The 12,881-nt window shown below is 44.1% G+C and overlaps 1 protein-coding gene across 4 annotated transcripts in view; it reads right to left on the reverse strand.

The window, feature by feature from the left end:
- Positions 1 to 12,881, reverse strand: part of SEPTIN9 (septin 9) — a 421,638-nt gene that overhangs the window by 41,134 nt on the left and 367,623 nt on the right. For all 4 annotated transcript variants that reach the window (XM_040330151.1, XM_040330153.1, XM_040330152.1 and 1 more), the window contains 2 exons: positions 7,198 to 7,326; positions 1,161 to 1,242 (listed from right to left, as the gene is read on the reverse strand). In XM_040330151.1, the coding sequence (XP_040186085.1) occupies positions 1,161 to 1,242; positions 7,198 to 7,326 (211 nt within the window). The remainder of the gene's footprint in view (positions 1 to 1,160; positions 1,243 to 7,197; positions 7,327 to 12,881) is intronic.

The following is a 12,881-nucleotide window of genomic DNA, read 5'->3' on the forward strand; positions in this document are numbered from 1 at the left end:
ATGGACGTCAGACAGCCGTCGAATTTTTCACGTTTTACGTCGTTTGCGTAACTCGTCCGTGAATGGGGCTGGGCTAAGTTACGTTCACGTCGAAAGCATTGACTTTTTGCGACGTGATTTGGAGCATGCGCACTGGGATACGTCCACGGACGGCGCATGCGCCGTTCGTTCGAAGCGTCATTTACGTGAGGTCACGAATAATTTCCATAAAACACGCCCACCTCTTCCACATTTGAAGTAGCCGCGCTTACGCCGGCCAATTTACGCTACGCCCCCGCAACTTACGGAGCAAGTGCTTTGTGAATACTGCACTTGCCTCTCTAACTTGCGGCGGCGTAACGTAAATAACATACGTTACGCCCGCACAAAGTTAAGCCGTCATACGTGAATCTACCTAAAAGTCTGTTTCTGCCCCCCCCACCAATGAAGGATCGGTGCAGACTGTATCCTCATTTCACCTGCTGCCTGACTGATACAGGTATTAAGACAAGCAGATGTCCGTTTTGTTCCCAATTCCTCGACTTCCCTGAAGTTGTGACCTACCCACCAAGAGCGCCTCTGTGGTACCACGATGGGCACTCTCGGACTACAGGATAGATTAGATCAGGGTTTCTCAACTCCGGTCCTCAAGGCGCACCAACAGGTCATGTTTTCAGGCTTTCCGTTATTTTGCACAGGCGATTTGATCAGTTTCACTGCCTTAGTAATTACAACAGTCGTTTCATCTGAGGGAAATCCTGAAAACATGGCCTGTTGGGGTGCCTTGAGGACTAGAGTTGAGAAACACTGGCTTGGATAACTCCAGCTCTTAGCAGCAAAGTAAGACCAGGATTAGAGGAAAAAAAAATTTGAAATTGTTCTGGTCAATGAAGGCAATACGAAGCACCATATGGAGCATCTTAGGAAGGGCTCTTGCATTTAAAAGTTTAAAATTGTAGACAGGTGCATGGCCGTCATGGCTGAAACGCGTTAACATCTGCTGTACCTACCTGTTTTTATATTGAGTATCAATAAATTTGAAAAGATTGAAGAGCATGTACGGAGTTGCAGCTGAGCCACTGCTTATCCTGCACCCGACAGCTCAGGGGAACATTCAGATGGTTTGGGGGGGTAGTAGCACCTTTTTCTTTTAGTTGCACTTTAAGAAATGGTTAACTTACCAGTTTTCATTATTAATGTGGTCCCCAAATCCAGGAGTGTCTATGACTGTCAGTTTCATCCGAACCCCTTTTTCTTCAATTTCTAAAAGGAAATCACAGGGTAACACATTAGACAAAATGAGTTTATGGTTGCAAGAAGACAAATCTAGTTGATATAGGTCATGGAAGAAAGCACTCATCACCACTCTGTCCTCTGCTATACGGAAGCCCGTTGAGAGAAACATCGTGCGCAATGTTCTACTAGTCCTTACCTGTATCACTGGGGACGTTGTACCCTCCAGGCTTATTTATTCATACCAAGATTACAATTTTTTATTTTTCTTACTCACTTCAAGAAACAATTTATTCCAAAGAACGGAAGTGTGCAAACCTTAAAGTGGAGGTTCACCCGGAAATACCATTTTTTAAAGTGGAGTTCCCCCCATAAATATAACATTACATCAGTAGTTTTAAAAAAATGTCATTAGTCCTTTAAGAAAAAAACATTTTTTTTTAGATGCCTGCAAAGTGTTGTTGCTAGGCAGAATAGTTAATCTTCCCTCTTCCTGCACCTAGGTGCTTAAGCTTCCTAACCTACACCGCACAGACTCCTGGGAATGTAGTGGGTGTAACTTTCCAGGAGTCTGTGCACTCCCCAGTCTCAAAGAATCATGTGACTTGGAGAGTACAGGTGCTGAAACCTGATCTGAAACCTATTACACTGCTTGTGCAGCACTGAGCATGTGCGAGATCTGCAAGGCTGAAATCCAGGAAGTCATACAGTCTGGCTTCATGATGCCCACACTTAAGATGGCCCCAGTCAATTTCTATTTTATAAAGTGTCTAAATGCTGTAACAACCTAACAAAACAGACCTTAGTTTACAGACTAACTTTACTAGAATACATTAAGCTTGTGTATTACAGGGGTATTTATATTTAAAAAAGTGAAATTGTGGCCGGAACTCCGCTTTAACCTTAGATTCCTGCTCATTTTGTCAAGGGGAATCGGCTAGTTTTTTTAAAATCGAAGCTGTACTTACCGTTTTAGAAAGCGTTCTTCTCCGCCGCTTCCGGGTATGGGCTGAGGGACTGGGCATTCCTATTTTGATTGACAGGCTTCCAACGGTCACATTCATCGCGTCACGATTTTCCAAAAGTAGCCGAACGTCGGTGCGCAGGCGCAGTATGGAGCCGCACCGACTTTCGGCTATTCGTGACGCGATGGATGCGACCGTCGAAAGCCTGTCGGAAGACTGTCAATCAAGAAGGAACGCCCAGTCCCGAAGACCATACCCTGAAGCGGCAGAGAAGATCGCTCTCTAAAACGGTAAGTACTGCTTCGATTTTAAAACTACTAGCCGATTCCCCTAGACAAAATGAGCATCAATCTAAGGGTAAAAAAATTTTTATGGGTGAACTCCCGCTTTAAAAAGGGGCTGTAAAGGTACAATTTTTTTTCCCCTAAATAGCTTCCTTTACCTTAGTGCAGTCCTCCTTCACTTACCTCATCCTTCCATTTTGCTTTTAAATGTCCTTATTTCTCCTGAGAAATACTCACTTCCTGTTCTTCTGTTTGTAACTCCACATAGTAATGCAAGGCTTTCTCCCTGGTGTGGAGTGTCGTGCTCGCCCCCTCCCTTGGACTACAGGAGGATCAGGACGCTCTCTACGTTGCAGATAGAGAAAGGAGCTGTGTGTTAGTGGGCGTCCCGACACTCCACACCAGGGAGAAAACCTTGCATTACTGTGTGGAGTTACAGACAGAAGAACAGGAAGTGAGGATTTCTCAGAAGAAATAAAGATATTTAAAAGAAAAATCAGGAGGATGAGGTAAGTGAAGGAGGACTGCACTAAGGTAAAGGAAGCTAGTTAGGAAAAAAAATTGTACCTTTACAACCCCTTTAACTATGTTGGAAAACACAAATCTTCCTTTATAAGTGAAGTGAACTCCTGCGCTGTCTAGAGTGAGGGGACAAGTGAAAAGTGGGGATACTGCTGCAAATAAAAAAGAGGTCTACCTCGATAGACAAAAAGTGATAATTGTAACAAGTGAAATATTTGCGCTGTAAAGTGTTATACAAATTAATGTGTGTGTGCATATAACCACATACATATACAAGTACAAAAAATGGGTGGGGAAAGTCCAAAAAAAGGGGGAGTGACACTAATATACCAGTAAACAATATTGTTGAATAATCATTAATCGAGGGCACAGTGCTGAAAAGGTCCAGGTACAGCAAAATCCAACCATGTAGGGGTGCAGTTCATCAATACTTTATCCAATCAATAACGTTGTGAAGTGAAAAATGTTGAAAAACACAACAATAAAAATAAAATATAAAAATAGAAATAAAAATAAAAATAAGGGTCAAAGTATTTCAGAAGAAGGAGGCCTTGTATCCAAAAAGGGTGAAAGATAGTGAGCCGTAACCAAGATCTCATATATGCACCGCTAGTGATCCCAGCAGCTCACCTCTAATCTGGCAAGCTGGATTAAATCAGCCTGATCCTGATGGGTGTGGTCCGTTGTTGAATATCACATACGGGTCTCCATAAAGTGTGTTACATGAAAAAGTAAAAGGAGTAGAAACCAAATGGTGTGATAACGTCACAGAGAGGGATAGCAATGTCTTCTGATTTAAACCAGTGGAGATGCACTCACATGTGGGTGAAAAAACTGGGGCTCTTATCCACGAACGCCGAGCTCGTCAGTCCCTCCTTCCTCTCCCTTACTGATTCTCCAGGGTTAGGAGTCCCGTATCCCCAATGGTTCACGAGTCGGCTCTTGTTATGTATGAGGATCTCGGTGGTGTATGTGGGGTAAGAGAGAAGGACAAGCCTGATCGTGTGATATCATCAACAATAAACAAAAACCCCCCAGGAATGCCCAGGTAGTAATGCACTCACATGAACAATATAACATAAAAGACCTTCCTCCACGAGTGCGGACTCGCAATAAATCTGTGCCTCCAACACTTCCCCTCTATCTGTGGCTCAGTCCGGACACTCAGATGTGGCAGTCATACATGGGGGGAAGTGGAATAAACAACCACAGCGTAGCCCAGTCAGACGTGAAAAGTTTATTTTAAAAGCACTTAAAAACTCACATTTAAAATTGAAATTGCTGCATCAATCCGACGAGTGGCGAACTCGTATATCCAGTGGTCGGATGCTGGAGTGTGTCAAGCCCTCCAATCCCAATTTTTGGGATTGGAGGGCTTGACACACTCCAGCATCCGACCACTGGATATACGAGTTCGCCACTCGTCGGATTGATGCAGCAATTTCAATTTTAAATGTGAGTTTTTAAGTGCTTTTAAAATAAACTTTTCACGTCTGACTGGGCTACGCTGTGGTTGTTTATTCCACTTCCCCCCATGTATGACTGCCACATCTGAGTGTCCGGACTGAGCCACAGATAGAGGGGAAGTGTTGGAGGCACAGATTTATTGCGAGTCCGCACTCGTGGAGGAAGGTCTTTTATGTTATATTGTTCATGTGAGTGCATTACTACCTGGGCATTCCTGGGGGGTTTTTGTTTATTGTTGATGATATCACACGATCAGGCTTGTCCTTCTCTCTTACCCCACATACACCACCGAGATCCTCATACATAACAAGAGCCGACTCGTGAACCATTGGGGATACGGGACTCCTAACCCTGGAGAATCAGTAAGGGAGAGGAAGGAGGGACTGACGAGCTCGGCGTTCGTGGATAAGAGCCCCAGTTTTTTCACCCACATGTGAGTGCATCTCCACTGGTTTAAATCAGAAGACATTGCTATCCCTCTCTGTGACGTTATCACACCATTTGGTTTCTACTCCTTTTACTTTTTCATGTAACACACTTTATGGAGACCCGTATGTGATATTCAACAACGGACCACACCCATCAGGATCAGGCTGATTTAATCCAGCTTGCCAGATTAGAGGTGAGCTGCTGGGATCACTAGCGGTGCATATATGAGATCTTGGTTACGGCTCACTATCTTTCACCCTTTTTGGATACAAGGCCTCCTTCTTCTGAAATACTTTGACCCTTATTTTTATTTTTATTTCTATTTTTATATTTTATTTTTATTGTTGTGTTTTTCAACATTTTTCACTTCACAACGTTATTGATTGGATAAAGTATTGATGAACTGCACCCCTACATGGTTGGATTTTGCTGTACCTGGACCTTTTCAGCACTGTGCCCTCGATTAATGATTATTCAACAATATTGTTTACTGGTATATTAGTGTCACTCCCCCTTTTTTTGGACTTTCCCCACCCATTTTTTGTACTTGTATATGTATGTGGTTATATGCACACACACATTAATTTGTATAACACTTTACAGCGCAAATATTTCACTTGTTACAAATCTTCCTTTATAAAAAGGGACACTGACAATTGCCTACAAATATAGGGAGTCCACCACAACAGCCCATAGCCAAGAGATTATACTCAAGTCAGAAAATCCTCCTACAGTCAAGGAGTTGATTACTGCAGTGGGTAATACTATGCGGATGGAAAAACTAATTTACCAACACATGGGATGTGCTATGATAAGCTGCAGGCCACATGGTTGGATGTCCCTGGGCTTGCCCCGGCTGGACCTCGTCATGGACAGGCTATTAGGGTTGAATGTTGTTTAATGCTTAAATATGGTAACCTGCACATGTTGTTATACTATGTTAAGGTTTAAGATAACAGGTTGAATGAATGCAAGAGAGTCTTGATTTCAGTGGCATGTAAAATGCAGACCAGAGTTATACTGGTTCTGACCATTTTTATACTTGCATTGGAAAGTACTTTTTGGCTATGCTGTACTGGTTTATTGTTAACCGCTTAAGGACCGGACCAATATGCTGCTAAATGACCCAAGGGGTCATTACAATTCGGCACTGCATCGCTTTAACAGACAATTGCGCGGTCGTGCGACGTGGCTCCCAAACAAAATTTGCGTCCTGTTCTTCCCACAAATAGAGCTTTCTTTTGGTGGTATTTGATCGCCTCTGCGATTTTTATTTTTTGCGCTATATACAAAAATAGAGCGACATTTTTGAAAAAAAAAAACAACAATATTTTTTACTTTTTATTATAAGAAAAATCAAATAAACTAAATTTTAGTCAAACATTTAGGCCAAAATTTATTCAGCCACGTGTCTTTAGTAAAAAAAAAAAAAAAAATTGCAATAAAAAAAAAATAGCTACGTAGTGGGAACAGCGACACTAATACAGCGATCAGAAAAATGATCGCTTAGTGACACTGGCAATAGGGAGTGAAAGGGTTAACTAGGACGGTGATCAAGGTGTTAAAACTTAAAACAAGGGGGGTACGGGGGCTACCCTGGACCTAACACTAACTGCCTGTCACTGACACTAAATGCAGTGATCAGTACATTTATGATCACTGCATTCAGTGACACTGCGACAGGGTGGGGTGATCGCAAGGGGTTAATGTGCCTGTGTGTCCTGGTGTCAGTGTAGTGTTGTGCAGACTCACTGTGTGATGCGATCTCTCCTCAGCGGCGGTTGAAAATACCGCCGAGAGGAGAGATCACATCACTTCCCTCTTCCTGTGTTTACACAGGCAGAGGAAGTGACACACGGGGGCGCGCGCGGATTGGCTGGGAGTGATCTGGAGGGGGCGGACAAAAACGAACAGCCGCCCCCTCATCCCGGATCGCTCGGACAGCCACGGGAACCGCCGCATGTACCGGGGGGGGGGGGGGAATCTCCCAACCCACGTTTAGGCAGGTACGTGGATGTGCCTGTCCGTGCCATTCTGCCGCCGTATATGTACATGCGGCGGTCTTAAAGAGGTTAATAAAGCTTTTTTTTACAGGACTGTGGCATTACACTCACAATCTGCTGATCGTGGGTGTAATGCTTTTCAGGTCACTAAAAAAAAAAAAAAAAAAAACTTTTTTTTTTTGCAGGTAAAAAAAAATGATTAACACATGTGTTTCCTTTTTGTAAACATGAACTTGTACTTTAAATCCATTAGATGCATTGTTCTAGTCCCATATCCTCCACATATTGGATTTCTACCACCGTCGTGTTTCTTACCATGAGTGATACTTTTAATCTCTATAGTTTTTGGAATCCTCTCTTCAGCTGTTGGCTGCACAGATTTTCTGCTGACCTTGGATTTGAAGAGTGTGTTTATTAATGTAGATTTCCCAAGTCCGCTCTGACCTAAGAAAATGATGAAAATTAACAAATGTTACAAAAAAGGGGACTTCACTACAGTACATTTTTTTGTTTTGCCACAGAAGTAAAAAAATGGTTAGGTGCATAAGTATTAGAAAACCTAATTGGCTAGATTTACAAAAAAAAATAAAAAAATCTTTTGGAGTAAGTCTTTATTAGCTTTGTATATGCATTTTTCTTCTCTGCCAACTTTCTCTAGCTTTGCCTGTATAATGGGAACTGTTGGCAAGCATTAGATGAGTTTGGGTGTCATAAGAACTCATCCTAGCCAAACATCAGAAGAGCTTCTTTTTATTCCAATCATCTGCAGGCTGGATCCTTTCCCTGCCGTGCAACACATGTGACCAAAGGGATGCTGGTGACATCAGTAACCTTATATAAACACATGCCCATTTTTTTTTTAATTCATGCTTTTATTGAATCCATCCAATAGAACAAGCAATAGGTAGATCACAGCTCAAGTCATACAGAACAAATAAGAAACATTGACTTTGGCAACAGTACATGCCCATTTTTAACTAATGACATGACTTAATATGGGCAGGTATCTATTCACATACCGTATTTTCTGGCGTATAAGACGACTTTCTAACCCCTAAAATCTTCTTGAAAGTCGGGGGTCGTCTTATACGCCGGTAACCTAACCTTACCTAACCTTACCTAAAGACATGCAGAATCGCGGCCGTATGTTTTTTCAAAAGCCGCGCCTCCTACGTCTTCCGTTCCGTGACTCAGCTTCCCAGGAGGCACTGTGTTCAGTGTCCGCCTATCACAGAGGCCCTCTCATCCTGTGTTTAGTGTCCGCCTATCACAGAGGCCCTCTTGTCCTCGGACGAGAGGGCCTCCGTGATAGGCGAACACTGAACACAGTGCCTCCTGGGAAGCAAACTTACAGTACGGCCGCGATTCTGCATGTCTACCTTAGGATAAGGTAAGGGCACAGCGAGGGGGGGCACGGAGCAGAGCGCGGACCGGGAGAACAGCACAATGGAGGGGTAATGTAATGGGGCACACTCTGGCATGTAATGGGGCACAGTCTGGCATGTAATGGTGGCACCGTGAGGCGAGGCATGACTAGTAGGAAGGGGGTAGTCTTATACGGTGAGTATATCCCAAAACCAAAATTTTGGCTGGAAAATTAGGGGGTCGTCTTATACGCCGGCAAATACGTTAAGTGTGCTGCCATTACTAGCATCCCCCGCTTGTGATAGCGTTTTTTGAGGTGCATCTGTTTGGCATAAAAAAAAAAATTAAAATGAAGTGTTGATGTTCAAATAGAAACGAGCTCGGAGAATGCCCAAGTTGTTCCTCTAGTAATTAGCAAATTTCCATACTTGCCACAGATTTTAAACTGGATTGAGGTCAAGGCTTTGACTGGGTCATACAAAGACATTTCAGATCTTAGTTATTAGAATAGAATAGATTTTGGCGGCGTCTTTATGTTCTGCTGGAAATTTAATCTCCACTCCTTTTCAGGTCTCTGATATGGGCTTTCTGTGCTCAAGTCAAAAGAAAGGACTTCACCCAGTACAAATAAAAATACTTTCTACTCTAGAATAATCACTCCTGTGTCCTCTTTATGTTCTGATCCCAACCACAAGGCCAATGATCACGAGACCCAGTAGATGAAAACTGTACTGCCCACACGTTGGTGCTCTAAATAGGGTTGTCCAGATACCACTTTAAGACCGAGTACAAGTACCGATACTTTTTTTCAAGTACTCGCTGATACCGAATACCAATACTTTTTTTTAATCTCATGCGACAGCGGCACATGTGTCAGTAGTTTTTTTTTTTTCTTTAACAATTTGTTTTTTTATTTATAATGCTTTCTTTTTTTAAGGGGGGGGGGGGTGGTGAACCGTGACTGTGTGTTTTTTCTTTAATTTATTTTCTACAATAATTTTTTTTATTCTTTATTTTTTTTATTTATTTTTTCAGCCCTATTGGGGGGGGGGGGCTTTGGTGAGATATCAGGGGTCTTAACAGACCTCTGAAATCTCTCCTTTGAGACAGAGAAAGGGACTAGGGACACATGTTCCCCAGTCCCTTTCTCAGCAGCATCAGCTGCGCTGAAAAAGAAAGGAGAGAAGACAGCGTCTTCTCTTCATTCATAAACTGAAACATTGTAATCACAGTTTACAATGTTTCAGTTATGTGAATAGACAGAGTCAGTGATCACTGACTCTGTCCATTCGGAGAAGTAATTTACCGGCTCCTACCCCGCTCTCCATCCTGAAATTTCCAGGGGGTGGAGGAGCACGGAAGTGGTGAGAAACACAGCGGGATACACGGCGGGATGCACGGGATACACAGAGGAATCCACAGGATACACGGCAGGATGCACAGGATACACGGCAGGATGCACAGGATACACGGCGGGATGCACAGGATACACGGCGGGATGCACAGGATACACGGCGGGATGCACAGGATACACAGACTGCAGCAAAACGGAGGGGGGCTGGAGGAGGACACGGGACAGTCAGTGGTGATCGTATGTGGGGGAGTTACAAGCACCGATCACCGCTGATTTTAAAGCAGCTGAAAGCCGCGCGGGGGGAGGGGTGTAGAGAGAAGCGGAGAAATTAATTTAAAATCTATACAGCGGTGATCGGTGCTTGTAACTTCCCTGCACACTGATCACCGCTGACAGTACAAGTATCGGGTGAAGCATCAGGAGCATTTGCCCAAGTACAATTACTCGGGCAAATGCTTGGTATCGGTCCCGATACCGATACTAGTATCGGTATCAGGACAACCCTAGCTCTAAATATTTAAAAGCTGTGTTATTTGTTTAAATCTCCAATGGCTGTGGTATTCACATACAGGCCTTCCATGAATGAATGCCTGGCAACAACCACAAAACTCATCATTGACAAGGATTGAGGCAAAACAGATGTTGGCTTGGATTGCCCCATACAAAAAGTCACAAAAGAATGACAGTCACGCATGCCTAAATACTGAAAATACTCCAAGAATGTAGATGGGACTGTCTTACTTCTACAGAATGAGGCTTCCTAATAGATATTAAAGGAGAAGTAGGGCCAAAGCTCTATGGATCACAGGAGTGCACTTTGTTCTGCACTCTTGTGACCAGTTTTCAGCCAACAACAGGCTAAAGCCCGTTGTCGGCTGGCGACACTCAGCCATTTCAGGCCCTGGAAAGTTGCGATCCACCCAGAGGCCTGGATTAGCAGCTGGCTCATCTGATAGAATCTAATCCAATGGATTTTTTCGTCGGATATCCGATGCAGCTGACTTTCGTCAGTCTTGCCTACAAACCATCGGTCAAAAATCCGACCCTTGCCTACAAACCATCGGTCAAAAATCCGACCGTGTCCAAACGAGGTGACGTAAAACACTACGACGTGCTGAGAAAAATTAAGTTCAATGCTTCCGAGCATGCCTCGATTCTGAGCATGCGTGGATTTTTGATCGATGGACTTCCACACAGACGATCGTGTTTTTTCCCCACCATCTGTTTTTTATCCATAGGAAAAATTTAAAACATGTTCTATTTTTTTTAACGGATGGAAAACAAACTGATGGGGCCCACACAAGATTGGTTTGACCGATAAAAACAGCCCATCGGTCTGTTTTCATCAGACAAACCGATCGTGTGTACAGGGCTTTAATGTTCCACAGAAAGCACAAGCCAGCAGCTCCCATCCCGTCCACAGCACTCTAGTGAGTGCTGGAGGGTGATAGCAAAGAGCCAGTGACAGTCATCAGCTCTAAGCAGTCCAAATACAGAGAACCGAGCGATCAGCGGTCTTTAAAGTGGTTGTAAACCCTTACAGACAACTTATACCTATAGGTAAGCCTAGATTAAGGCTTACCTGTAGGGGCAACAAATATCTCCTAAACCTACACGGTTTAGGAGATATTTGCAAAAATGACAGCACCGACAGTAGCGAAGGTGCACCGAGCGTGCCGTTTTGTGAATGGGGTCATGCCGTTAAAGGTGGATCCCGCAGCAGTGACGTCACGCAGTTTCCGGCCAGTCACAGAGCCGGAGTTCACAGAACCCAGAAGAAGAGGGGTGAAGATGGACGCTCGCTACTAGCGAGGAAGACTTGGACATTGCGGGCTTCTCCTGCAGGTAAGGGACACATAATGGGCTACTATGCGATGCATAGTATCCCATTATGCTTTACCTTTGCAAAGAAACAAAGAGGAAGTAAACCCATCAGGGTTTACTTCCTCTTTAACAAGACAAGAGACAACTGCAGCTGCGATTGGTGCTGCAGCCATCTAGGTGAGTGCGACTGTTTATATTTTTCTATACCCGAACTGCTTTTAAAGGTCTATACCGCATTATCTCATGAGCGTGTTTACAATGAGCAAAGTCCAAACCCATCGGAAGAAGAGAATCCTCATATAGAATGCCACCACAACCTAAATACTAGATTAAACACTTCAAAGCATAAATCCCTGACAAAGCGATCATACGTTGTGCAATGTGTACGGCTTTGGTGGTTTGTTGTGTGACAGCAATCACCTTGAGCGCTGTAAAAACAAAAATCTACCCTCATCTCCTACAGGCAAAAAAAAAAAAGATGGATATCTGCTCTTCACTGAAATCCTTTTGACTGAAAAATCACCCCACCCCCATCACACCGAGTTAACCATGTATAGCACCTTTGTTAGGAAATGTATATTTATGTAGCACTCGCCGTTTACTGTGTTACACTTTTGTGCCCCTGCAATGTCCCACAAATGCCCGTGGATCCAGCCCGTGCCCACCTAATTTAGATTCCTGTGATGGTTGACAATAGGGTTGTCCCGATACCACATTTTTAGGACAGAGTACAAGTACCGATACTTTTTTGTTTCCAAGTACTCGCGGATACCGAATACCGATACTTTTTTTTAAATGTGTCCCCAAATGCAGCCATGTCCCCCCACAAATGCAGCCATGTCCCCCCACAAATGCAGCCATGTCCCCCCACAAATGCAGCCATGTCCCCCCACAAATGCAGCCATGTCCCCCCACATATGCAGCCATGTCCCCCCTATATCCAGCCATGTCCCCCATAAATCCAGCCATGTCCCCCATAAATCCAGCCATGTCCCCCATAAATCCAGCCATGTCCCCCCTATATCCAGCCATGTCCCCCCATACCTAGATTCCGCCGCCGCTGCATGGTTAAACAGCGTGCGTGGAACATCACAGCTTTCATTTGAATAGCTGTAGTATTCCCCGCTGCGCCGCGTATAGACACTCCCCCTTGCTCGGGATTGGACAGATCCCGAGCAAGGGGGAGTGTCTATACGCGACGGGAAACACTACAGCTATTCAAATGAAAGCTGTGATATTCCCCACGCTGTTTAACCATGCAGCGGCGGCGTTGTTGCGGTATGCGACGGGGTCATTCGTTGCGGGGGGTGGGTGGGGTTAAAGTATTCTATTTAGATATTGGGGGTATTTGCGGGAGTACAAGTACTCCCGCAAATACTCGGCATCGGTCCCGATACCGATACTGGTATCGGGACAACCCTAGTTGACAACAATGCTGCATTGCTCCTGAATTCAA

The sequence above is a fragment of the Rana temporaria genome, chromosome 12 (assembly GCF_905171775.1).
Source record: "Rana temporaria chromosome 12, aRanTem1.1, whole genome shotgun sequence".
In the NCBI taxonomy this organism is placed as follows: domain Eukaryota; kingdom Metazoa; phylum Chordata; class Amphibia; order Anura; family Ranidae; genus Rana; species Rana temporaria.